Source organism: Balaenoptera ricei, chromosome 19 (assembly GCF_028023285.1).
Source record: "Balaenoptera ricei isolate mBalRic1 chromosome 19, mBalRic1.hap2, whole genome shotgun sequence".
NCBI classification, from domain to species: Eukaryota; Metazoa; Chordata; class Mammalia; order Artiodactyla; family Balaenopteridae; genus Balaenoptera; species Balaenoptera ricei.
In genome coordinates, this window is record NC_082657.1 from 7,647,726 (window position 1) to 7,674,673 (window position 26,948).

A 26,948-nucleotide genomic window follows, 5' to 3' on the forward strand; every position below is an offset into this window, starting at 1 on the left:
GTCGGCTTCTTACCCGGTGTGGGAGAGTATTATTGTTTCCCTTTCACAGATGGAGAAACTGAGGCTTGGGAATGAAATCACTTGCTCAAGGTGGTCACAGCAGAGTCTAGATTCATTGCAAAAGACACAGACTGTGTAAGCCCCCTGAAGTCGGGCACCTTGCATTGCTCACTGCCTGGCACATAGTAAGTGCTCAACAAATATGTGGTGAGGGGATACTAAACCAAAAACTCAGACCCCTTCCCTGTCTCAGGCACAAGGTTCCACTCTTAGGTTTCACCTGCTTCAAATTTGTACAAAACCTCTGCTTACACAAACTGAAATTCTGGCTGGGGAGCACCAACGGAACCTCATGGGAGAGTGGGGTCTTCTGCCACAAATTCCAGGCCCAGGGACACAATCCCAGTCAAGCCGCACCACCCACCCCTGACCTGGTCCGTAATGTTTTCCCTCAAAATACACCCAGAACCCATGTCTCCCTCCTGAGGGGGTCAACCTCAGTCTAGAAGAGAATTCTCATCTGAAACTGAGGTGGAGATTGGCACTGGCCATTTGACCATTCTCTCGCCAGCACCCAGGAATCCGGGGCCACTCCCTCCTCACTGGAGGACTTGGATCCATCCACTTAAAGCCACACTTCCAGACCCCCAGCTCTATTCACAGCTCCGGAGTCCTGACTCCTAGCTCACACCTTCCCAGGTACCCAGGAGTCTCAGCCCCCACCCCTTCCAAGATCCTAGCCATCTCCTTTCGGGGGAGGGGCGTGGTGCCCATGACTTAGGCCCCTGACTACCACCAGCCCACTGAGGCCCTGGAGTCCAGGCCCAGCTCCTACTCTCCAAACATTTAGGAATCCCAGCTTCAGCCTTTATGGGACCCTGGCTCCCCAGGCTCCAGTCCAGCAGGGACCTAGGGATCGGGGAAGGGGGTGTGTGTGGCCCCTCAGCATGGGGTCAGCTGAACCAGAGGTCAGGCTGTGGTGGGGAGGCCAAGAGGGGCGGGGTCAGCCGGGATTGGGAGGGGAGGCAGCCGCGTGGGCGGCTGGCAGACGGAGGGAAGGACCCACAGAGAGGAAAGAGAAACTGGGAGAGCGGGGAAGAGAGAAAGTGAGAAGGGAAATCTGAGCGAGGAGGAAACAGTAGACGTGGAGGGCCACGGAGAAAGAGAAAGAGATTGAGTGTACGGGAGAGAGAGAGACAAGGGGGAACAGAGAGGGAGAGAGCGAGAGCGAGAGAGAGCGAGAGAGAGCGAGAGCGAGAGAGAGAGAGAGAGAGAGAGAGAACGGGATGGAGACTTAAAGAAGAGACTCCATGAGTCGCAGAAAAAGATTTGGACAGAAACAGAAAGATTGGGAGAGAAAGTGATGTGGGGGTGGGGATGCTGCCGAGGAGGGAATGAGTAAGAGAGAGACTGGAAGAGACAGAGATTAGAGAGTGAGAGAGACAGAAGGTGAGACTGGAGAGAGAGACAGTATAAGAGGAAGGTAGAGCGTGAGAGGAAGACTCACTATCAGAGACAAAGAGACCAAAGGGTGTGAATGAGCAGGTGAGAACTGAGGGCTATGAGAGGCATCCCCTAAGGGGCAGAGGAGGAGGGGCACTGTGCCTGGGTATCCCAGCATCCGCGCTGCCCTCTTGTGCTCTCTGCCCTTGGGACCCCAGAGCTGGTAAGTTCCCTGGCTGGGCTGGGAGGGAGGAGCTGCCTGGGTGCACATTCCTGGTGCCCGGGTCTCAGTGGGGATGTTCTGGGGGTGCACGTGGGAGGGCAGGAGACAGGTAGCTGGGGGGACAGCTGGAAAGAGACAGGGAATGGGGGGTCTTGAGCACAGAGAGGGTCAAATTCCTGGCCAGTGTGCGGGGGCGGGGGGCAAGAATAAAGGGGCTCCTATTCTCTGTCTCTGGCTGCAGACAGCTGCCCCCTCCCCGCAGCTGCCAGTGCCGCCCACCTCTCTTGGCATCACTCTTGGTATGCGGTCCCGGGCCGGAGCCTCCCCCGGTCCCCCCAGGCCCCAAACAACAGGCTCTTTCTCCTCCGCCTCCTCCGACCTGCAAGCCCCTGACCCTGTCTCTGTCCCCGGCCGGGTCATCTGCAGAGAGGCACACACAGCCCCTTTTTTTCTCTCCCCAAGCCCTTGATGGAGGAAGGCAGACCTCGGAGCAGCCTCAGCCTGGCCAGCAGCGCCTCTACCATCTCCTCGCTCGGCAGCCTGAGCACCAAGGTTCGAGCTTCTTGGTGGGGCTGGGGAGGAGGGGGGTGCTCTGGGCTGCCCCATCCTCCTGTTTCCGAACCCTGGTTTCGGTGCCACCCGAGGGACTCTGGTTGTCAAAAGCAAGGATCTTCAGCAACGGGGTGTGCCGAACCTAGCAAGGTCCCAAATTTCCCACCCGCCACAGCTAGGAATTCAGAGGCACTCCCAGCTGTCCCCACCCCTTGTATTTTCCTAATTCGAAGCCAGAGTAACAACCCTGCTTAACTCTGGTTGCTAAGATAAGGCCACTCCCCAGCCGTGACCTCCCCTCTCCCCAGCCAGGAACTCAGTGGCTACTCTTATTAGGAATGAGAAATCCGTGTCCTGTCTCTAGCCATCCCATCTACCCAATTCTGAAATCTGATAAAGGAAAGACCCTTCTCCAACAATAAATATGCCCCATGTGGCCTGAGATTCTTGCATCGTAAATCATCACCCCAGCCCAAAGTTCAGTCATGACGTTCATTTTCTTGTCCTCCAGACATCCCCTCACTCATTTCTAGCTTCCCAAGTTCAGATTCTGGAGATTTGATCCTGACCTGTATCAGCATCATCACCAAGGAGGGGCATCCTGTGGGAATCTGGCCGTGGGTGCCTGGGATATCTGTGTGGACAGGAGAGGGAGGCCCATCTACTGGGATGAAGGGATTTGGAGCTCCCACCGCCACCCTAGACATGATCGCTAAGGAATGTCATTCCTTGGCACTGAGGTATCCTTTGATTCCAGCTGACCCACCACCAGGGACTCAGCACAGAGGTCTTTCCTGATTATGGGGACCTCCCAGGCAGTATTGCCATCTCGGGTCCCAAAGGCTCTACTACATCTCTGGCTCTGGTGGCCAAGAGCATCTTCTCCTTGGCAGTGGACCCTTGATTCCCAAATTCCCTCCGCAGTGGCCAGTAGCCTCTTCCTTGCCTCCAGACACTTCCCTCCACGCATGAAAAGTGTCTGTCAACTCTGCACTATGCACATGCAATTCTCATCCCCAAACTCAGATCCCTCTTTATTTATTTTTTAATCTCAGTTCCCCGACCAGGGATTGAACCCGGACCACGGCAGTAAAAGCGCCGAATCCTAACCACTAGGCCACCAGGGAACTCCCTCAGCTCCCTCCTTGACCCAGTTGCTAAAGGCAGCTGAGGAGGGCCTCGGGTTGCCTGAGTCCCACTGCACCGCCTCCCCAAGCCCATCCCAAGGCCATGTTCACTTCTGTCCTCCTTGTCTCTTCAGAAGTCCACCCGGGCGGTAAGCAAGGTGCATGCCTTCGGGAAGAGGGGCAATGCGCTCAGAAGGGACCCTAACCTCCCCGTGCACATCCGAGGCTGGCTTCATAAGCAGGTAGAGTGAGCGGGAGAAGGGAAAGGACACTGCAAGTGATGTTAGAGGCTGTGCCCCTGGCTGTCCACTGTTTCTCTCCTTCCAAGTCTTCTCCAGATACTTTTTTTTTGATCACTGCTTCCTCCATTATTCTGTCGTTTCTTTCATTCATTCATTCATTCAATTACCACTTTTTTTTTTCATAAATTTATTTATGCTTTATTTTATTTTTGGCTGCATTGGGTCTTCGTTGCTGCGCGCGGGCTTTCTCTAGTTGCGGCGAGCAGGGCCTACTCTTCGTTGTGGTGCGCGGGCTTCTCACTGCGGTGGCTTCTCTTGTTGCGGAGCACGGGCTCTAGGCGCGCGGGCTTCAGTAGTTGTGGCTCGCGGGCTCAGTAGTTGTGGCGCACGGGCTTAGTTGCTCTGCGGCATGTGGGATCTTCCCAGACCAGGGCTTGAACCCGTGTCCCCTGCATTGGCAGGCGGATTCTTAACCACTGTGCCACCAAGGAAGTCCAATGACCACTTCTTGAACATTTACAATGTGCCAAGCCCTGGGTCACATACCATGCAAATAAGACAAATAAGTATCTATCTACATTCAAGATGGGGGTTGGACAGGTATGGATAATAAATTAGTATAAAACAAATGGACTGGGCTTCCCTCGTGGTGCAGTGGTTGAGAATCTGCCTGCTAATGCAGGGGACACGGGTTCGAGCCCTGGTCCGGGAAGATCCCACATGCCGCGGGGCAGCTGGGCCCGTGAGCCACAACTACTGAGCCTGTGCGTCTGGAGCCTGTGCTCCGCAACAAGAGAGGCCGCGATAGTGAGAGGCCTGCGCACCGCGATGAAGAGTGGCCCCCGCTTGCCGCAACTAGAGAAAGCCCTTGCACAGAAACGAAGACCCAGCGCAGCCAAAAATAAATAAATAAATTTAAAAAAAAACAAAAAAACCACAAATGGACTAAGTGATTTCGGATGGTGGGAAATGAAGCACTGTGAAGAAATAACGCAGGAGAATGTGCTGGAAAGTGGCTGAGGGATGAGAGCTACTTTTGACTGTTGGTCGGGGAAGGCCTCTCTGAGGAGATGACATTTGAGCTGAGAATTATATGTCAAGAAGGAGCCCATTGTGTTACGATCTGGGGGGCAGAGGGAATCTGAAAGCAAAGGGCCCTGCAGCAGGCCAAAGTTTGGTGTTTGGAGCAAGCCAAGGTGAGAGAGAGGAGGGACGGCAGGGCGACAGGGCGAGTTTCTCTAAGTGTGGTCCCAGACCAGCAGCACCAGCATCACCCGGGAACTTTCTAGAAATGCAAATTGTCAGCTCCCACCTCAGATCTACTGACTGGAGAACTCTGGGGATGGGACCCAGGAATCTGTGTTTTAATGAGCCCTCCTGGTGATTCTTATGTGCACCCAAGTTTTAGATTCCCTGTAAGCCAGCAAATTAGGGTAAGGAACTTGAGATTCATTCTAAGTGTGACGGGAAGCTCTGTTTTGAGCAGGGGACTCACATGGGCTGATTTATAATTTTAAAAGATCATGCTGCTTCTGTGGGAATGGATTGAAGGGGAGAAGAGGGGCACCAGGTTAGAGATGGAGCAGTTCTGGAGGAGGAGATGGGGAGATGCAGGATTCAGGGTATGGCTCCGCACCACCTTCCTGGCCTCTCTGTCTCACACTCTGTAATGATCGGGCCACGTCTTCCTATATAAAGCCGCTGCCCGTGTGTGGTACAGTATCTGTCCCAATCTTCCTGTAACTTCTCAATCCCCAACTGACACGTGAGGAAAAAATGAGCTTCCTAGTGGGGAAATGACTTGCTTAAGGGCACAGTTTGAAAGTGGTGGAGCTAAGAGTCAAACTCAGGTCCACCTGTGTCCAGAATCTATGTCCTCTCAACTGCAACCCACTGGTTTCCAGTTCTCCATCTGAATCTATTGCACCAAACATGTGTCTCTGCTCCTCTCCTTTCTTTGGGTTTTTGGCCCCAAGTGTCACTGTCTCCATCTCCTTTTTTCCCTCCCCCCTCTACTCCCACTCTGTCTCTCCAGGACAGCTCCGGGCTCCGGCTCTGGAAACGCCGCTGGTTCGTCCTCTCTGGCCATTGCCTCTTCTATTACAAGGGTCAGTGCCCCAGCTGGCATGGGGTGGGTGGGCCCCCCTCCCACCCTCCCTTTCCTCTAGCCTCTTGGCCTCTAGATCCCTGTGTGACACTTGACCCCAGCCTGTCTTTTGCAGACAGCCGCGAGGAGAGCGTCCTGGGAAGCGTCCTGCTCCCCAGCTACAGTATCAGGCCAGATGGTCCAGGAGCCCCCCGAGGGCGGCGCTTCACCTTCACCGTGAGTCCATCCAACCCCCATGGGCACTAAGGCACTAGGCGATGGGGGCAGGCATGGAGCATCCATTATTGGAGATAAAGACCAGGGTCCATGGCATCCTTCTTTTTAGAGGACCCGGCGGCCGGGCCCTCCAGCTCTCTCTTCCCGCAGGCGGAGCACCCGGGCATGAGGACCTACGTTCTGGCGGCTGACACGCTCGAGGACCTGAGGGGCTGGCTACGGGCGCTGGGGCGGGCCTCCCGCGCGGAGGGGGACGATTGGTGAGCATAAGTACAGGCCACGCCCCTGACACTCTACCTCCAGTCTGGATCCTGCAAATTATCCGGCTAACCCCTCCCCTTGAGGCCCTGCCCTCTTCAGTGTCCAATCACTATTCTTCTAGCTATGAAACTCCGCCCTTCAGGCCCCACGTCCAGGGGACTTCATCTCCAATCAGCAAAGAGTCTATCTCTTGTAAGCTCCGCCCACCATTTGGTCCATCAGTATTGCTCATTCTCTAACTGGCTCCCGCAGAAGTCTCCACCCCCTGAGGCTGCCACCTAAAAAATGTCAGATTAAAAAAAAAAGGAAGGCTCCAGGCTCTGTCTGCCTGACCGAATTTTCAGGCTGGAGACGCATAGCCTAGGGCATTGGGCCCAGCGACCTGGATGGACCTTGTGGCCCTGCACAAGTCACTGCCAACTCGGGCCTCAGTTTCCCCATCTGCAAAATGGGGAAAACAATTTACAGTGCACTACCTCCCCTTTTTTCTTTGTAGGTTCCTGTGTCCTTATCTGTGAAATGGGAATAAGGGCTGTTATAAAGTTCAAAGGAGTGATGTCTTTTTCTGTGTCCGCTCGTTAGTGGGCAACCCAGGTTATCTGCACGTCCCCAGACCGGGGAGGGCCCTGGCGGCCCCGGTGGTCCCCCAGAGGTGAGCAGAGGGGAAGAGGGGCGCGGCTCAGAATCACCGGAGGTGGCTCGTCTCTCCAGAGGTCGTGGCCGGCTGCTCACTCCCAGCCCCATGGCTGACCTCCAATCTGGACCGCGAATTCGGAGGACAAGGAGCCCAGAGTGAGTTGGACGAGGGAGTCTGGGACGAGAAGGTTCTATAGGGCTGAGCTTCAGAGGAAATGCTGTGGGCGTGGCCGAAGGGCGGGGCTGGGACTGATTAGGGGAGTGACTTAGTGCTTTCTCACTGATGTGTGTGACTTGCTGGGTTCTTGTGGGGTCAGTGCCTGTCGGGGAGAAGTCTTAAGGAAGGGATGCCACAAAGAGGGAAATTATTCAGGATCTGGCTACTAGAGGAGAGTTCTACTCCAGAGGGACAGTGAGACACCCTGAAGGGAGACACATCTTTGAGGCTGGCTTGATAGGTAGAGGGATGAGGGGGCTCTAGTTGACGCAGTTCGCCTATTCTCTCTTCCCTACAGCCTGTTCACACCCTTCTCTCGCTCTCCCTCCCCTCTGAGCCTCCCCCGGCCCCGTTCTGCTCCTGCGCGCAGACCCCCTCTCTCCTCTGGAGACACAGCACCTTCTGCCAGACCCCATACCCCCCTGAGTCGCATCGATGTCCGGCCTCCCCTGGACTGGGGCCCCCAGCGCCAGACACTCTCCAGGCTCCCCACTCCCCGACGAGGACCCTCCTCCGAGGCTGGGGGAGGAAGGGACCCTAGGAGTCCCCAGCACTGGAGTCAGGAGGCCAGAACACCGGTGAGCAGAGGTGATGGGGAGAGGGACTAAATCTCCCATTTGGCCATGGGGCTGTCTTTCCAGGCTGGTCTCTAGGCCACTGGCCCCTGGGTATCATGGGGATTGTAGTTCAGCATAATCACAGCTGGCTTCAGATGTGAAAGGGAGAGTGAACTTTAACTCCCATGAGTTCTCAGGGCTCTCTTCAGGCTGGTCTTTGGCCATTACCCGTTAAGCATTATGGAGATTGTAGTCCAGAATACTCTCCTCTAGGACAATGCTGTGAGCGGTAGCGTCGATTGCATCTGCCTTGTGTCTCCAGTTTATCTTTCCAAGTTGGTCACCTACTATTTCCTCTGAACATCATGGGACTGTAGTCCAGAAAATCCACAGCTAACCACGAATGTGAGAGTGAGAGTAGACTGCAACTTCCATTGGTCCCTGGGACTGTTTTGCCAGGCTTTCCATTTATTATCATTCTCTGTGTCCCCACAATGGCACACAGCTGGAGAGCAGATAGTTGAGGAAGTTCTGGGGGCCGAGTTCTGAACCTCAAAGAGTCTCCTAAGGCACTGCAATTCAGGACACATCCATTCTAATATTTGTTACTAAGACATGCCAATTTCTAAACATCTCTATTTCAGTATTCCTCCCAGGCCCCCTCTGGTTCCTCCACGTATCTCCAGCTCCCTCCGAGGCCTCCTGGGACCCGGGCTTCCATGGTTTTATTGGTAGGTATCCTGGGGTACCTCGAATCTGCCAGAGCCCCCTCCCTTGCTTTCTTTGCTATGGTGAATGTCATCTCCTGGATTAGTGTGCCTAGAGAAGACTGGGTATTTCAAGGTGCCTGGATATATATTAGTTTCCTAGGGCTGCTGAAAACTGGGTGGCATATATGTATAGAATATCTCTCCATTCATTCATATAATTTTCTAGGTCTGTCATTTGAGTTTTTCCATAGAGATTTTGTGTGCTATTAGTTAAGGTAATTCCTAAATTCCTGATAGTTTTTTGGGTTTTTTTGGCCACGCTGTGTGGCTTGAGGGATCTTAGTTTCCTGACCAGGGTTTGAACCCAGGCCACTGGCAGTGAGAGCACCGAGTCCTAACCACTGGACCACCAGGGAATTCCCTCCTGATAGTTTTTATAGTTATTTGAATGGTATATTCTTCTTTTTTAAAAAATATTTTCTAGTTATTGATGGTGTAGAGATATGCTATTAAAGTTTGTAACTTCATTTTACACCTGGCATCCTTGCTGAATTCTCTTATTTATTCTAATAATTTTTTTATGCTATTGTTATTTGGGGGGTAGATGAGCACATCATTTATAAATAATGATGGTTTTATCATTCCCCTTCCTATCCTTACACTTTTATTCTTTTTCCTATATTATAGCATTGGTCAAGATCTCTAATACTGTGTTAAACTGTAACAGTGGTAGTGAGCATCCTTATTATATTCTCAGTCATAAAGGAACTCTCTAAGTTTTCTCCATTAATTATTTATTTGCTATAGCTATTTGGTAGCAAAGACCACTTCCTAAAGCCAAAAGTCTGGCAATTGGTCTACTGAGGTTTGCTAAAGCTTGGAACAAATCTAATAAGGACAGGGGTGTCTGTTAGTAGAAACAGGGCTCAGCTCAGTGCTGAGCTACAATAAGGACCTGTTTGGGCATGTGACCTCCAACTTTTCTCTTTCTCCTCAGCCGGGTCCCCCTCTAGACTCAACCTTCCACCAAAGCTTGGAGACAGATGTAAGTTCTCCTGATCGAACCCTTGCTGAGTTCCCAGAGCTGGGGAGAGAATGTTTAAATTGTGGGGCAGGGGGAAGAGCCAGATCTGGTCCATAAATAGCTCCTGTCCTCCTTTCTCCAGACTCTGTTGACCAAGTTGTGTGGGCAGGACCGGCTCCTGAGGAGGCTGCAGGAGGAGATAGATCAGAGGCAGGAGGAGAAGGTACAGGGCTCTGGGACAGGGGAGGAACATCTGGCCTCTCCACCTGCCCTTAGCCCATCCTGATCCCCAGCATACCCAAGGATATGGGAAGACACCTTTTCTCTTTTCCTGAGGCTGGGGGTGGTTTCAGAAGTCTAACCATCTTCCCTTTCGGTGCAGGAGCAGCTAGAAGCAGCCCTGGAATTGACTCGACAGCAGCTGCGCCAAACAACCAGGGAGGCTGCAGCTCCTGGGAGGGCTTGGGGGCGCCAGCGCCTCCTGCAGGACCGACTGGTCAGTGTGAGGGCCGCTCTTTGTCACCTGACCCAGGTGAGCATCTGGGAAGGGGCATACCTCCAAGGAGACCCCAGGATTCTACAGGTTGTTACTAAAGGGCACTTGCCCCCAAAGGCTCTTGGGAAGGTGGTTCTTGAGAATCCCCCCAATTTTAAGCCAATGAGCTTGACATTCCTAGAGGGTGAGGGGCAAGCAGCCAAGAAACAGTAGTATTTAATTTAGCCATTTAAGGGGGAGTTTTTTTTTTTGAGATAGATTTAGTTTCCAGTCTAGTAAGTTCTTTTTTATTTATTTATTTATTTTTGGCTGCGTTGGGTCTTCATTGTTGCGCGAGGGCTTTCACTAGTTGCGGCGAGCGGGGGCTACTCTTTTTTTTTTTTTTTTTTTATTATTATTTATTTTTGGCTGTGTTGGGTCCTCGCTTCTGTGCGAGGACTTTCTCTAGTTGTGGCAAGCGCGGGCCACTCTTCATCGCGATGCGCGGGCCTCTCACTATTGTGGCCTCTCTTGTCGCGGAGCACAGGCTCCAGACACGCAGGCTCAGTAGTTGTGGCTCACGGGCCCAGTTGCTCCGCGGCATGTGGGATCTTCCCAGACCAGGGCTCGAACCCGTGTCCCCTGCATTGGCAGGCAGATTCTCAACCACTGCGCCACCAGGGAAGCCCACGGGGGCTACTCTTCGTTGTGGTGCACGGGCTTCTCGTTGCGGTGGCTTCTCTTGTTGCAGAACACGGGCTGTAGGCACACGGGCTTCGGCAGTTGTGGCACGCAGGCTCAGTAGTTGTGGCACACGGGCTTAGTTGCTCCACGGCATGTGGAATCTTCCCGGACCAGGGCTCGAACCCGTGTTCCCTCCATTGGCAGGTGGAGTCTTAACCACTGCGCCACCAGGGAAGTCCCAAGGGGGTGATTTTGATACAGACTTCCTGGCTTTGAATCTCAGTTTCCACTCATAGTTGCTGTGTGACCTTAGAGAATTTACTTAATCCCTCTGGGCCTTAGATGCCTCTCATATAAACTTGAGATAATAAAAATAATATTTACTTCATAGGGCTATTGTGAAGTTTTCATAAATATATGTAAATGAATGAATGTTTAACACTTTTGTACCTAGTATATGGTAAGCAATACTTGTGTTAGCTGTAATTATTACCATCTGTAAAATGGAGACATTAATAGTACCTACCTCAAAAGAATTAAATGAGAGCTAAGAACAGTGCCTGGCACATAGTAAGTGCCAAGTAAATGTTAGTTGCTATTGTTATTGGTGTTGGCAAGGAAGTTTCTGCTGCCCAGGGGTGTATAGGTCTCGTGGTCTTGTCTGTTTCAAGAATTCATTAGATCTGTAGACTCTGCCGTCCTAGAGGAGTGCAGAGGTAATCCAGAAGATTCAGGGAAAGCTGTTATTTGTCTACACTAGCAGTTCATTGGAATGGCAGGTTCAGTACAGACTCTGGGGTTCCCAGTAGTCTGAGCAAAGAGGCCCTTGGGAATTGCAGTCCATATACCCCCCAGGGCACCTGGGGCCAGGCCACCCTTCCTCCTGCTAATCTAGGAAAAGATGGGATTGGGAAAGATCTGGTGGGAGGGCATGCTAACTCTGTGTCTCCCCCTTTCTGGGACCTGAGGAGCGAGAGCGGGTTTGGGACACATACAACAGCCTGGAGCAGGAGCTGAGCACCTTGAGAGAGACCCTTGAGTACCTGCTGCACCTCGGGTCCCCCCAGGTACACCCCTGCCCCAAGCCCCCAAGCCCCACCCTGCACTCCAAGATCACTCGGAAACCCTTTTGGCATTTAAGCCCCTCCCATAGAATCAAAGCCCCTCCCATGTTATCTTTAGCCCCTCCCCCTCTGCCTTTTCCTTTCATTTAAAACCCAATAATTAAGACAGTGCTCTTAATTTCAAGACCTATCTTCAGATTCGGAACCACTGCCCCATTTGGTTCTAAATCTCTCCTCTTACTTTGAAGCCATACCCTTGGGGTCAAAACTCTGCCCTTCAGCCCTGTCCCATCCTGCAAGTTCATCTCTTGCATTCTGCATCCTGACTTTCACTTTTAAATTTATCCTCTGGAGGCTCCAGTTCTAAATCCAATCCCTTAGTTCAAGCCCTACTCCTGAAGCCCCATTGCTTGGCCTCAGACCCACGTCTTCATTCTAAGTCTAGCAATAGAGTTTCTAAATCATATACCTTCAATTAAAAATTCTGGCTTCTAGTATTAAATGTGTACTCACAGGTTTAAGCCCCACCCTCTTCATACTAACCCCCTCCCACTTCCTCCTAAAATCCACCCCTCAACGCTAATCCCCCACCTACTGGTGTTAGATATTCCTCAGCACCAGCAATATATGAAAAGAACAATACATCACAACCAAATTAGGCTTATTACAAGAATGCAAGGTTAATTTAACACTTGAAAATAAGTTCATGTAGTTCACTACATTTAATAAAATAAAGAAAAAAACCCACATAGTCATCTCAATAAATGCAGGAAAAACATTTTAAAAATTTAATATCCATTCATGATAAAATCTCTCAGCAAAGTAGGAATATAAATCAACTTCCTTAATCTGATAAGGAACTTAAACTTACAGCAAACATTATTGTTGGCAGTGAAATGTTGAAAACTTTCCCCCAATATTTGGAATAAGACAAGAATGTCTGCTATGGCCAGTTCTAGTCAGCATTGTCCCAGGGATCCTAGGCAGTACAAGGGAGTCTGAGACATAAATCAAAGGTATAAGGACCAAAGAGGAAGACATAAAGCTGTTTTTATTTAAAGATGACAAAACTGTGTATGTAGAAAATCCAAAATAATCTCCAGAAAGATTGGTAGAATAAGCCAATCCAGCAAGGTAACTGAATGCAAGGATAACATGCAAAAATCAATTGTCTTCCTGTATGCTAATAACAAACAATTAGAAAATAAATATTCATAAACAATAGTGTTTACAATTAACATAAACAGATTAAATATCTAGGGAGAAATATAATGAAAGATAGGCACGACATCTACTCTGAACGCCCCAAAATGTCATTGAGAGAAATTGAAGACCGATATAAATGGAGAGATGTACCATGTTCGTGGATAGGAAAGACACTAATGTAAAGATGTGGTCTCCCCTAATTGATTTCCCCAGTGGGGATATTTGATCCCAATACAAATCCAGAAGGCTTTTATGTGGAGTTTGACAAGCTGACTCTAAATTCTATCTGGAAGTGCAAAAGGCCAAATGTAGACAAGGCAACCTGCAAAAACAAAGCTGGAGGACTAACACAACTGGATATCAATCAAGTCTGACTGTAAAGCTATAGTTAATAAGAGGGCAGTATAGTATTGACACATTAGACAAATGGAACAAAGGAAAGAATAGAATATTCAGAAACAGACTCACATATATTTCTATGGTCACCTATTTATAACAGAGGTAACACTACAGAGCCATACAGAAAAAACAATGTTTATGATAAATGATAATGGGTAAGTGGGATATCTAAATGGAAATTTCAGACCGTTTCCATGGCCTATCAACTTTAACCCTCCTTGCATTTTCCCACCTGTGAGTAACAAATTCCTTTCCTCTCCCCAGGACAGAGCATCTGCTCAACAGCAACTGTGGATGGTGGAAGACACACTGGCAGGTCTGGGGGGCCCCCAGAAACCACCCCACCACACTGACCCTGACTCCCCATCCCCTGCACTCCAAGGCGAGGAGTCCTTAGAGAGGGAGGTGAGACTCACCTTTTTCTCACCCCCAGCTTCCTGTTCCATCTGCCCCTGGCCCAACTCATTACCTACTCACCTCTTTCTCTCTCCCTTGAGCAGCTAACCAACCTCAGGCACGTATCCTAAGCTCTGGAAGCCTTTGTTTTCTTATTCGTTATACTATGATAATTGTCCAGTGGTGTGCTGGACCCAGTTCCCAACACCTCCCAAGGTCCAATTGCCTGCATCTCTTCTCAACTCCACATTCAGTGATGTCATGTTGGTAGCTTGAAATTGACCATGGTGGGAGTATTTACACCATGGAAATTGGCAAATGCTACAAACCAGGGCTCTTTTCTCCCAGAGGGCATTTGTTAAACATTTACCAGACACCGCTGATCTTAACCCCTACCTTGCAGGGTACTGTAAGAAGGAGAAACTGACTAGAATGTGCCTGACATAGAGTAAGCCGACAGGAATCAGGAGCCACAATGGTCATAGCTGATCATCAGATCATGTATCCGGGAGACCTGGGTTTAGATCTCAGCTTTGCTATCTTTGTGATATCAGTCATTGACCTCATTCTCTGAGCCTCAGTTTCCCCATATATCAAATAGGGATAATAATAGCTGTCTCGTAGATTTACCGAGGGGATTCAATGACATAATGCTGGTAAAGTACTTAGCACCGTGCCAGATGCATAATCATTATAAAACCTCACATGTATAATGCCCTGCCATGTGCCAGGCGCTGTTCTAAGTGCCTTACTTGTATCAATTCAATCCTCAAATCAGGGACTCCCCTGGTGGTCCAGAGGTAAAGAATCAGCCTTACAATGCAGGGGACGCAGGTTTGATCCCTGGTCAGGGAACTAAGATCCCACATGCCACGGTGCAGCTAAGCCCTCGCGCCGCAACTACAGAGCCCACGTGCCCTGGAGCCTGTGCGTCACAGCTAGAGAGTAGCCTGTGCACTGCAATGAAGAGCCCACGTGCCACAAGGAAAGATCCCGCATGCCTCAAAGAAGATCCTGTGTGCTGCAACTAAGACCTGATGCAGCCAAAAAAAAAAAAAAAAAAAAAAAAAAGCCGTAGGTTAAAATCCTCATATCAAAAGGTGAAATATGGCACAGAGAGGTAAAGTAACTTGCCCAAGGTCACACAGCAAAAAAAATGGCAGAGCTGAGGTTTGGAAACCAGATCTGGCTCCTGGTTTTCAATCTTAATCCTACTTATGCAGTGTCTCAATTGTTAAGTGCTTGAAAATGGTAATAATAGTGGTAATGATAATTATTATTCCCCTTTCCTGACCTCTCCAGAGCCTGCCTGAGTCCTTGGAACTGAGCCTACCCCGGTCCCCTGAGGCTGACTGGGGGAGGCCCCCAGGGGGCGACAGAGAGCTGGCCAGCCCTCGCTCAGGTGAGCGTCTGGAGTCGGGAGGGACTTGCTCGGCATTCCTGGTCCTCACCAGTCCCATTCTGCTCCTCCAGGTCTTGGATCGCCAAGGGTCTCCCGGGCTTCCAGCCCTGAGGGTCGCCGCCCCCCTTCGCCACAGCCAGGAACCAAGGTAGGCAGTCCATCTGGCCTCCTCAGGTCCACTGTAACCCTTTGACCACCACAGGAAGGACCCCCTCTCCCCACTCTTGGGCAAACATCTGGGAGAGAAGAGTTTTAAGGCCACACCCCAGAGCAGAGACAGCGAGATTTGTTAAGAGCGTTGGGACTGAATTTTGTCTCTGCCACTTCCAAGCTGTGTGACTTTGGGTCAGTTATGAAATCTCTCTGCCTCCATTTTCTCATCTGCAAAATGGAGCTAATAGTGGTGTCTACCACCTAGGGCTGATGTGAAGAGTCGAATTAGATCAATGCCCATAAAGCTTGAAAGTAGTGCCTTAGAGCAAGCACTTCATTCATTCATTCATTTATCAATCATTCATTCAATGTATACTTATTAAATACCCTCTTCACTGTCTAATAAGGTAGCCAGTAGTCACATGGGGCTATTTAAATTTAAATGAATTTAAATGAAATAAAATTAAAAATTCACTCTCACTCGCTAAATTTCAAGTGTTCAGGAGACACAAGTGGCCAGTGGCTACCCTGTTGGACAGTGAAAATAGAGAACATTTCCGTCATTCAGGAAAGTTCTATCACATAGAGCTGTTTAGGTGCTCAGGACCCAAACGTGAACAAGATGAGAAAAAAAATCCTTCTCTCATCAATCTGACATTCTAGTGGGAAGAGGCAGGTAATAAATACTTTACTATAAATTATTTTATATGTTCTAAGTGCTAAATAAATAAAAACAGCACGGTGAGGGGATTTGGGATACTTGGAGGAGAGGTGCAATTGTCAATGGCTTGGTCTGGGGAGGCTTCTGGAGAGGTGATGCTTGTGCAGATACCCGGAGGAGGTAAGGGAGCAAGCCTTGGGGGTGTCTGGTGGAAGAGCATTAGAGGCAAAGGGAACAGTATTTGCAAAGGTTCCGAGGCAGAAGACTCTGGCGTGTTGGAGGAGCAGCTAGAAAGCCAGTGTGGCCGTAACCGAGTAACCGAGCAAGAGAGAGAGGGGTGCTGATGAGGACAGAGGGCTAATAGGGGCAGATCGTGCTGGGCCTTGTGGTCCAAGGTGAGGACTTAGCTTTGACACTGGGTGAGCCCAGAGCCATGGAGATCTGAGCAGGCACTGAGATGCTGTAAATGGGAACTAACGCCCTCTGGCGGCCACATGGGGGAACAGACAGTGAACAAGGGCTCAGGTAGGGAGCCAGTGAGAAGGTGAGTAGGCTAGTCCAGCGGGGAGAGAACAGTTGTTTGCACTAGGTTAGAAAAAGTGGAGATGTCGAGACAGAGTCGGATTCTAGATATACCGGTTTTCAAACCTTGTTCAAAACCCTTGGGACCAGATGTTGTTTAAAATGCAAAGTTTTGCAGATTCTAGTAATTCGGTGCGTATACTGTGTACTCTGCGTTCTATAACACCGCCTGCCATGTCTGGAGCAGCACACTTGAGCAAACACATTACCATTTCTCCAATAAAATGTATGAATATGCATACGAAATGGGATAAAAGCTATAAATAACATCACCATTTAAATGTCAAGTTAAAAAAAATAGCAGTGAATTACTTAAATGGAGTCAGGGGAATAAAAATAGCTTATAAATATCAGGCGCTTTTTATTTTTTGGAGAGTTATTTATCTTTTTGAATTTTTGAATTTTATTTTATTGATTTTTCTTATACAGCAGGTTCTTATTAGTTATCCATTTTATACATATTAGTGTATATATGTCAATCTCAATCTCCCAATTCATCCCACCACCACCACACACCCATGCCACTTTCCCCCCTTGGTGTCCATACATTTGTTCTCTACATCTGTGTCTCAGTTTCTTCCCCAGGTGCTTTTTATTTCTAAGGAAAAGGTCCTGGGTTCCAGATGCCTGCAGCCAGTATGCAGTTTTTGTTTTTTGATTTTTTTAAGGCGGTGGGTGGTTTATCCTTGCTCTTCACGGAGTGTGAAATTCTATTGTTACAAGCTGTATGCAGAGATGCCACAATTTCTTTTTTAAACTTAAAAATTTTTTCTATCGAAGTATAGTTGATTTACAATGTTGTGTTAGTTTCAGGTGTATAGCAAAGTGATTCTTTTCCATTACAGGTTATTACAAGATATTGACTATAGTTCCTTGTGCCATACAGTAGGTCCTTGTTGTTTATCTCTTTTATGTACAGCAGCGTGCATCTGTTAATCCCCAATTCCTAATTTATCCCTCCCTCCCTTTTCCCCTTTGGTAACCATAATTTTGTTTTCTATGTCCGTGAGTCTGTTTCTATTTTGTAAATAAGTTCATTTATGTCATTTTTCAGATTCCACATATAAGTGATATCATATGGTATTTCTCTTACTTCACTTAGTATGATAATCTCTAGGTCCATCCTTGTTGCTGCAAACGGCTTTATTTCATTCTTTTTTTTTAAATAGCACTTTTATTTTTTAAAATAATTAATTAATTTATTTATTTTTGGCTGCTTTGGGTCTTTGCTGCTGCGCGCAGGTTTTTCTCTAGTTGCGGTGAGCGGGGGCTACTCTTCATTGCGGTGCACAGGCTTCTCATTGTGGTGGCTTCTCTTGTTGTGGAGCACGGGCTCTAGGCGCACGGGCTCTAGGCGCATGGGCTTCAGTAGTTGTGACACGTGGGCTCAATAGTTGTGGCTCACGGGCTCTAGAGCGCAGGCTGAGTAGTTGTGGCACATGGGCTTAGTTGCTCTGCGGCATGTGGGATCTTCCCGGAGCAGGGCTCGAACCCGTGTCCCCTGCACTTGCAGGCGGATTCCTGACCACTGCACCACCAGGGAAGCCCCTATTTCATTCTTTTTATGGCTGAGTAACATTCCATTGTATATATGTACCACATCTTCTTTATCCATTCATCTGTCGATGGACATTTAGGTTGCTTCCATGTCTTGGCTATTGTGAATAGTGCTGCCATGAACATTGAGGGGGGGGTGCCACAATTTCTTGTTTGCATAATAATAATGCCCAGGAAAATCGTAGACATGTTCCAAACATTTCGGATGTCGGCTTTTTCCAGGCACTGCCACCTGTGTCTTGTGTGTGTGCCTGTGGCTCCAGCACGCCCATGAGCAGGCCACCTGAGCCTGGCATCCTTCAAGCCTGTCATTGTTATCTCTCATTGCTGTCGGCGATTATTATTATTATTTTTGGCTGCACCGTGCAGCTTGTGGATCTTAGTTCCCTGGCAAGGGATTGAACCCGGGCCCTCGGAGTCCTAACCACTGGACTGCCAAAGAATTCCCTCGGTGACATTTTTATAGGAGCGCAGCGACATTATGGAGCTCTTTGATCCACCATATACATTTTTTTCAGAACTCAGTTTTCATCAGCTGTTATCTTAGCAAACTCATCAATTGTAATTTCTGACCTGCAGATGCTCTGCCACCCAGGTATTAAAATATTTGACATCATATCCTTCTTTAGTGTTGCCAGCTGATGCTCAGGATCAATGTTCTGGTCTTCATGGAATGTTCTAGCTTGTTTCATGACCAAAGGCCGTTCAGGGGGCATCCAGTTACTTCCTCATGAACACAGGGTCCGGGTCTTCAGGTTTTGCCCTCTGCAGAGTTTCTCTACTTGTCATCAGTTCCTGGTGTCACTGTCCCAGTAAAACTTCTGCAACGTGTCTTTCTGTTTGTGTCACATCACATCTTGAGGGTCCTATTTAGTGAGATGTCCCTGCAGAGGCTCCACAATCCTGTTCCTGACGTGATTCTACTTTCTGAGCTCTTGGAAGTGACAGGTGCTTCTGTTTCTTTTCACTCTCTTTGGGGCGATCTTTGGCTCTTTTTGACACCTTCAGAGAGCAATTAAACTAGAAGTCATAAGTAACAAAACAAAACACAAAGCAAGAAAATTGCAGTTGACGGCAGAAGCCCGATGGGTGTGACTCAGGCGATGCCTCACATCACGAACACTGGGTGCATTTTGGCACGGATTTAGAAAAACAAATGTCAGTTTCAGATTTTTTTTTTTTTTAAGATTTATTTATTTAATTGATTGATTGGTTGCTATGTTGGGTCTTCGTTCCTGCGCTAGGGCCCTCTCCAGCTGCGGCAAGCGGGGGCCACTCTTCATCGCGGTGCACGGGCCTCTCACTATCGCGGCCTCTCTTGTTGCGGAGCACAGGCTCCAGACGCGCAGGCTCAGCAGCTGTGGCTCACGGGCCCAGTCGCTCCGCGGCACGCGGGATCCTCCCAGACCAGGGCCCGAACCCACGTCCCCCACATCCGCAGGCAGACTCTCAACCACTGCGCCACCAGGGAAGCCCCAGATTTTTTTTTTTTTTTTGGAAATGACAGATAAGAGATTTGGGGAACTGACTTTGAAGGTGGAGCCAACAAGTTTGCCATTCTCATTGGTGCTGGGGTGGTCCTTGGCCTCTTGTGGACTGGGTTTTGTCCGGCCACTGGGGTTCCTGAACTGAATCAGGCCAGATCCCAGGCATCAGGAACCTCAGACACAAGTACTATCAGAACAGGCGGGGGCGTGTGCTGAGATGGGGAAAGCACGAGGCATTGGGGGACTTCAGGGGACAGTTCCCAGGCAGCCTGGGCATGTTGGGGATGGTTTCCTGGAGGCAGACAGACCTTGAAGATTGAGTTAGAATTTATCCCTGGCAAAGCAGGGAAACAGCTAGTGCAAATGTCCAGACTGAGGTGGGGATTTAGGAAGCCAGGGCTTCTGCTAGCCTACAGAATGCCTTTTTGTGAATTAGAGACAGGCGCCCCCTTCTGCGTGGACGGAACCTGGCGTGGTCAATGGAGGGCTTAGCCCTTGGGCAGTGAGCAACCCATACAACCGCACATGGTCAGTTGGGGGCACGGAGCTCTGACCTCTGGAATGCCATCTGCCAACGGCAGGGTTGTTCAGTTCAGGTCCACGAATTCCTCAGACCCTTCTTGACTGCCAGGCTCTACAAGGCGAGGTCCCCAGAACAGTCCCTGTTTTCAAGGACCTACTCTTCCGAGTTTGCCGTGTAGTGAATCTCTGCACCACAACCCCTATTTTTCTGTGGCTTCCCCCATCCTGAAACTGGCAAAGGGCTCCGGCAGGAAAAGTAGGGCTGATGGACTTGGCAGGACCACTCCGATGCCCACTAAGCCATCAGCAGATGACCAATCCAAGTAGAGTGACAGGAGCAGTTGCTATGTCTCCCCTTCTCCCTAAACTTTGGCCAGTGCCGGAAGAAATCCCGAATTCCCTTATTTGCTCGTCATACTGGTCTTCTAGGGACCAGCCCCTGTGGAAGGTGTTGGGGGGCGCCCTGCCATGAATTAGTCCTGATGCTGGAGTCTGATGGGGGAGAGGCATGAATGCAGTCCTCATACACATCCGACAGGGATGAGCCATTTCATAGGCGGGCTCAGAGCATTGGGAAGCCTTTTAAAGGTTAGGTAAGGTGAGTCTGGATGAATGAAAAAAGTTTGGCCATGCAGGAAACAGTACTCCAAACAGGGAACAGGCTATGTACGCAAAGGCATGGAGGGGATAAAGAAGCTGCAGCTCTGTATCGGAAACAAAGCTGAATTTATTACTTGCTTAAGCAACATAGACCTCTTGTAAGATACAGTCGCTCTGAGCAAAGCGGAGAGCTGATGTCATATGGCGTAGAGCTCGGAAACCGGTGGACTTTCGGGTTTAGGAGTTGTTCGACCTTAAGATGCGGAAACTTTGTGTCTGTTGTTGATTGGCTGATTTTCAGAAACGCGGGGCCATCGCTGATTGTTTGGCTTTCAGGAGCGCGGTTCCGGGGAAGCCAGTTACGATTGCTTGTTCGAATAGGTGGTGTTGTTCCCCCCCCCCCACCTCCCTTGGCAGTGCCACGCAGCATGCAGGATCTTAGCTCCCCGACCGGGGATGAAACCTGTGCCCCCTGCAGTGGAAGCGCGGAGTCTTAACCGATGACAGCCAGGGAAGTCCCCTCGAATAAGTTTAAAAGCATTTTTGGTGCTTCCTTATCCGTGGAAACCAAGTAATCAATCTGTCCTTTCTTAGGAGGAGAGGAACTTTATTCTCAGTGGTGTGTATAAAGGACATGGATTGTTGGAGCTGCGCCGAATAACACTTAATCTTGGGAATGGCTCCTGCCTCAGCCGTGCCGCGGCCAGCATCCGGGGGTGGTGTAAGGTTCTAGGTATTTCAGAGCTGATCAAGGAAAAAGATATGACCACTAGGTGGCAGTAGCACACAGAGCTTTAGTTGGTCCACACTGACAGATTTGCCTGTGGGAAAAGTCCCTCACAGCATGAAACCCTCCAGAGGTTACTGCTTGGGGGCCACTGCCCAGGAGGGGGTGGGGGGCGGGACAAGGGAACTCCCAGGAGAGAAGGAGATTAGAGAAGGGACTTAAGGGTCTAGGTGACGTGCTTAGTAGCACAGAGGGGAGTCTCTGGGTCAGAGAGCTCCTAAGGGCAGCAGCCTGTTGGGGGCTTTTTTTGTTTGTTTGTTTTGGTCCCGCCGCGAGGCATGCGGGATCTTAGCTCCCCGACCAGGGATGAAACCCGTGCCCCCTGCAGTGGAAGCGCGGAGCCCTTAAAACCACTGAACCGCCAGGGAATTCCCCGGTTGGGGGCTTTTATAGCTACAGGTTGATCTTACCTATGGCTAGCAGATGCTGGGTACAGCTTCACGGAGTATTCAAATCAGGCAGGCTCTAAATGGCTAAAAATATCCGTCTGCTTGAGCTATCTTTGAAACAAGGGATGTGTAAAAGTTTCAGTTTGGCCCTAGCAAGCTTTCGGGTCATTGGTCTGGCCTGCCATGAAGAAATAAATGACATAGGGTCAATTTACAGGAACTGCGATGTATCTAACAGGTGGGCATGTGACTCAGGATCGACCAAATCAGAGTCAAGTAGAGTAAACTGCAGTGATTGGTCCTACAATAGCAACAGATCTAAGCTGTCTGCCTAGAATGTTCTAGTTGGAGACTGCAGTGGAGAGTTCTCTCCCCACCCCCATCCCCTTTGTTTTTTGCTTAAACAATAAATTTATTGTCTTACAGTTCTGTAGGCTAGAAGTCTGAAATCAAGGTGTCGTCAGGGCCATGCTCCTTCTTTTTTTTTTTTTTTTTTAATTTAATTCATTTATTTATTTGGCCGCGCTGCACGGCATGTGGGATCTTAGTTCTCTGACCAGGGATCCAACCTGCGCCCCCTGCAGTGGAAGCTTGGAGCCTTAACCACTGGACCGCCAGGGAAGTCCTGGGCCATGCTCCTTCTGAAGCAGCTGGGGAGGGATCCGTTCCTTGGCTTGTGGCATTATAACTTCAGTTGTCACGTGGCATTCTCCCTAGGTGCATGATTGTGTCCAAATTACCCCCTTTCCGGAAGGATAACACGTTTGCAGCTCTATTGGCCAGTTTCCTGCCTGTAGCATCCCAGATGTCTGACAGCCTTCCTTCATTTTGTCCCATCTCTGTCCCCTTCAATTTGACTTGGCAGCTTTTCTGCTGAGTTGGTTTACTGGGTCCACACATCATCACATGCCTAATCTCTCAGCAAATGGTTTTCCGGACACACCCTTGGTGTTCTCTTCAGAACAAGCTTCCTTGCAATACACATAGGCTGCGAATGTTCCAAATGTTCAAGTTCAAGTCCCCCCTTGATTTATCTCCGTCCTCTTGCATTTTAAGTTCTTAAGGCTATAAGTAAGTGATCATGATCAAGGTGTCATCAGAACCATATTTCTGATAGCTTCTGGTAAAGTTCCTTGGCTTGTGGCAGCATAACTGCAATTGTCACATGACAGTCTCCCTGCGTGTCTCTTCCCTCTGGTTTTGAGGGCGAGAGAGAGCTTGTAAAGTCCTCCCTCAGACAAACCCAAAGTGATCCTCCTGACGATCTAGTTACACGATAAATCTCATTCTTCCTTTTAATGTTTTCAAAGCTGATTCAGAGTACTTTTTTGTTTTTTTTTAATCACAAGCAACCCGGAGTCCTGACTACCACTGCAAAGAGACTTGATCTGTCCAGGGAAGTGCGGGTGTTTGTCAGTCTGGGGCTTCGGGTTTGAACAGGGCAGCTGATGGAGTTGAGGCTGGAGAGGTGGGTAGGGACCAGGCCACAAGGGGCCTCCAATGCCTTTGTCCTGAAAGCGCTTGGGGGCCATGGAAGGACTTGAGCAGCAGAGGGACAGCCTGTGCTCTGTGTGTAGAAGTAGCCCTCGAGATCCGGGGTGAACTTATTGGGAAGGGCAAGGCAGGGGGCTGAGAGGTTTAGGGAAGAGAGAAAATGGAGGCCAAGGTTGGAGTATCGCGGTGTTTCTCATCTCCCCAGGTCCCCCTGGCCCGGCCCCGGATGAGTGCTCAGGAGCAACTGGAGAGAATGCGCAGACACCAGGAGTACGGACGGCCTCTCCCTCGCCCAGCCTCCCCCCGGCTCCTCACTCTGGGGAGGACACTGTCCCCAGCCGGACGCCAGCCTGAGGCAGAACAAAAAGTGAGGGAAACGGGTGGGGCGGTGAAGCAGCAGTGGGTTCTTAGTTCCTAGTTGGAGCCTCAGTTTCCCTCTCTGTAAAATGGGGATGTTTTCCTTCCTCCGTACCCAGAACAGGTTTCCAGATTTTACCCCGCTTGTAACTGTGCTGAAATCAGCATCCTGGCTCCCTTATCGGTGGAAGACAGGGTGGGCCAGAGACAACATCTCCACCTCACCAGCGTTCTCCCTCCTCGGGGAGGGGGTGGGGGTCACAGGTCTGGATTGGAAGCCCAATTTTCCTTTTCAGTTACTATGTGTTGTCAAAGGCAAAATGAAAAGAAGAAAAATTGATCAAGTAAGGAAATAGATTTTATTCACGTTATGGTAATGGGGAGAGGACTCCAGATCCAAAGATCAGAGTGGTCCGGGCAGGATGGTATTTTTTGTTTGTTTGGTTGGTTTGTTGTTGGTGGGTTTTTTTGTTTGTTTGTTTGTTTTTGGCCACACCATTGCGCAGTGGCTTGTGGGATTTTAGTTTCCCCACCAGGGATTGAACCCGGGCCCTCTGCAGTGAGAGCGCAGAGTCCTAACCACTGGACAGCCAGGGAGTTCCCCATGGATGGTTTCATCTTAGACTTTTCTAGGGAGGAATTAGACAAGTGGGGTGATTTTACAGTTGGGATTGTTTTTGTAAACAGGGAGCATCTCAAGTCAGCTGAACACCAAACATTTATCTCTATGTCTAGCTAGTCTGGGGGCGACAAAGAGTTCAGCTAATCATTTATGACAAAAGGAATGTGAATGTGGAGGGTCTGTTTCTGGCCTTGTCACAGGTAAACGGGGTGGGGGGGTCATCTGTGAATCTTGTCGATGAAAATTCTATTAAAAACAAGTTAACAAGAAAAAAAGGGAATTTTATTTGAGCCAAACAGGATTGTAACCTGGGAGACTCTCAGAAAGCTCTGAGAACTGTTCCATGTGTTAGAAGTCAAAAGGCACACTCATATCCATTTTCCAGACAAAGGATTGTACATCAAAATGACATACTGATGGGCTTCCCTGCTGGCGCAGTGGTTGGGAAGTCGCCTACCAATGCAGGGGACACGGGTTTGAGCCCTGGTCTGGGAGGATCCCACATGCCGCGGAGCAACTAGGCCCGTGCGCCACAGCTACTGACCCTGCGCTCTAGAGCCCGCGAGCCACAACTACTGAGCCCACATGCCACGGCTACTGAGCCCACATGCCACGGCTACTGAGCCTGTGTGCCATGGCTACTGAAGCCCACGCACCTAGAGCCCGTGCTCCGCAGCAGGAGAGGCCATAGCAGTGAGAGGCCATCGCACCGTAACAGGAGTGGCCCCTGCTCACCCCAACCGGAGAAAAGCCCAGCACAGCAGCGAAGACCCAATGCAGCCAAAAAAATTAAGATAAATAAAATAAATAAATGTAAAAAAATAATAATAACTTAAAAAAAAAATGACATACTGATATTTTTACATAAAAAGTTCACCAAGGATACATAGTCTAGGGAAGAACATACAAAGCCAGCAGCAAGTCACCATGATCTTCTACAGAGTTGGGAAAGAATACTGTTCCTTTAAGAAGTTACATTGGTAGTGTCGAAAGAAAGGGGAAAAAAAATGATCTTTACGATAGAGCAGGCACTGCCATCTCTGAGGAGCTCTGGTTAATGTGTAATGCAGATGCACACTGCACATTAGGGAGGGAGGGAGGAGACTCAAGCACACAGAGAGAATTTTATGTTTAATTTTTCTTGTCCTGTCTTAAAATAGCAATTTTACTTCATCAGTCTTATCTAAGTCATATAGAGAAGAGAGGTTCTTTGCAGTAAGCCTTTTACCAGAATGCAAAAGGGCTGGGGGGGTGGCGGGCGGTGATTTTCCGAACTCCCCTTGTTTTCCAGGAGCTCAGGTAAAGTTAAAAATTGGCAGTGTCTTTGGGGCAGTTTTATCCCCTTTCTGAGCCCCTTCACCCTCAAAATGAGAACATGAGGACTTCCAGATGAGGAATTCTAATGCCCCAATTCCTTTGCAGCCTGTCTTGGGACACTCAGGAGCCCAGAAATGGCTTAGAAGCTCGGGGTCCTGGAGCAGGTAAGGAATTGGAGATCGGGGCAAGGAGCAGGGAAATCAGCAAAGGGGAGGAGAGTAGCATTGCTATTAATGTCTCCTGAGTACTCGTGAGTACTAAAGTACAGATCGCAGAGTCTTTTAGAGACGCTTGAGTTCCTGAGGAATCAGAAAGCCCTAGTTCGCAGTGAGAACTGCAGTTCCTTGGTCGATATCAAACTCCGCCCCTCCGTCCGGAAATCAGAGAAAATTTCCGGCAACCGGACTACAAATCCCAGAATGAACGCGGGCTTTTTAAAAGAGGGTCGCGCCCAGTTTAAAATCCTTCAGAGACACGTGCTAGGGACTACAACTCCCAGAAGGCCACGCGGGGCACTGGGGTCCTTACTGTACTGGCTAATTATACAACTTCCCCAAATCTCTTTCTTTCTAGTCCAAGGAACACCACCCCTTATTTGCCGACATCCGAAGGGCACCGGGAGCGAGTTCTCAGCCTCTCTCAAGCCCTGGCCACTGAGGCGTCGCAGTGGCACAGAATGATGACAGGTGAGAATGGGCTGGGGACTTTCGGCTCCTGGGTTTTAGGGAAGAGGGAGTCGGAGGCCTGGAATCGTAGGTGCTGATGGGTAGGGGTCTGAGGAATCCTTTATCTTTATGAGGAAAGAGCTGGACAGGGCTTGGGAGTTCTAGATCCCAGGAAGGAGGGGCCCAGGGTCCAGGAATTCTGGGTCTGGGAGAGGAGGGAGCTGGGAGGTCGGACTCCTAGGTCTGAGAGGAAAGGCCTGGGGGAGTCTGGACTTCTGGGTCCCAGAGTTTGCCATTCTCATACCCCATTCGTCCTCTCCAGGTGGAAATTTGGAGTCTCGAGGAGACCCTCTTCCCCCTGCCCCGCCGCCTCCTTCAGAGCCCCCGCCCCAGGTGTCCTCCCCCCCAAGATCTCCTCCAGCTGCCAATTCCCGCTCCTCGGGGTTCTCCCGCGGAGGTGGTGGGCGCGGCGCAGGCCCCGCCTCCTGGGAGCCGACGTGGGATTCCGGGATCGCCCCTCCCGCCCTAACCCAAGACGAGGGGGCGTGGCCTCTTCGAGTCACTCTGCTGCAATCCAGCTTCTGACCCGCCTAAAAGTGGCAACCAATCAGAGAGTGAGGGCGTGGCCTGGAGGTACCTCCCGGAGATCTGGAGCCTCTCCGGGAACCTGGGGGCGTGATCTGGTCCCCTCAGGTGGCCTAGAAGGGGAGGGGTTTCTATGGCCAAAGTTTGGTTTTCCCAACACTTGTCCAGATTTGGATTAAAACTTTGAACTTTTAGTCAAGAACTTTCTGTCTGTTTGAGGTTGTTACAC

The 26,948-nt window shown here is 49.8% G+C and overlaps 1 protein-coding gene across 4 annotated transcripts; it reads left to right on the top strand.

The window, feature by feature from the left end:
- Nucleotides 1-1,026: 1,026 nt before the first annotated feature.
- On the top strand, nt 1,027-26,913 carry PLEKHA4 (pleckstrin homology domain containing A4). 4 transcript variants are annotated; one of them, XM_059904648.1, is made up of 20 exons: nt 1,027-1,666; nt 2,129-2,218; nt 3,480-3,587; nt 5,623-5,695; nt 5,810-5,910; nt 6,061-6,170; nt 6,754-6,963; nt 7,323-7,602; nt 8,226-8,312; nt 9,289-9,336; nt 9,458-9,538; nt 9,698-9,847; nt 11,443-11,541; nt 13,408-13,548; nt 14,842-14,941; nt 15,013-15,089; nt 23,379-23,540; nt 25,575-25,633; nt 26,043-26,155; nt 26,457-26,913. In XM_059904648.1, exons 2-20 carry the CDS (start codon nt 2,135-2,137, stop codon nt 26,717-26,719), a joined length of 2,346 nt encoding a protein of 781 aa, XP_059760631.1. In that variant the 5' UTR covers nt 1,027-1,666; nt 2,129-2,134; the 3' UTR covers nt 26,720-26,913. The 4 variants fall into 4 exon arrangements, with proteins under 4 accessions (XP_059760631.1, XP_059760632.1, XP_059760634.1 ...); XM_059904649.1 differs by having other exon boundaries at nt 1,027-1,545; XM_059904651.1 differs by lacking the exon at nt 3,480-3,587.
- The last annotated feature ends 35 nt before the right edge of the window (nt 26,914-26,948 follow it).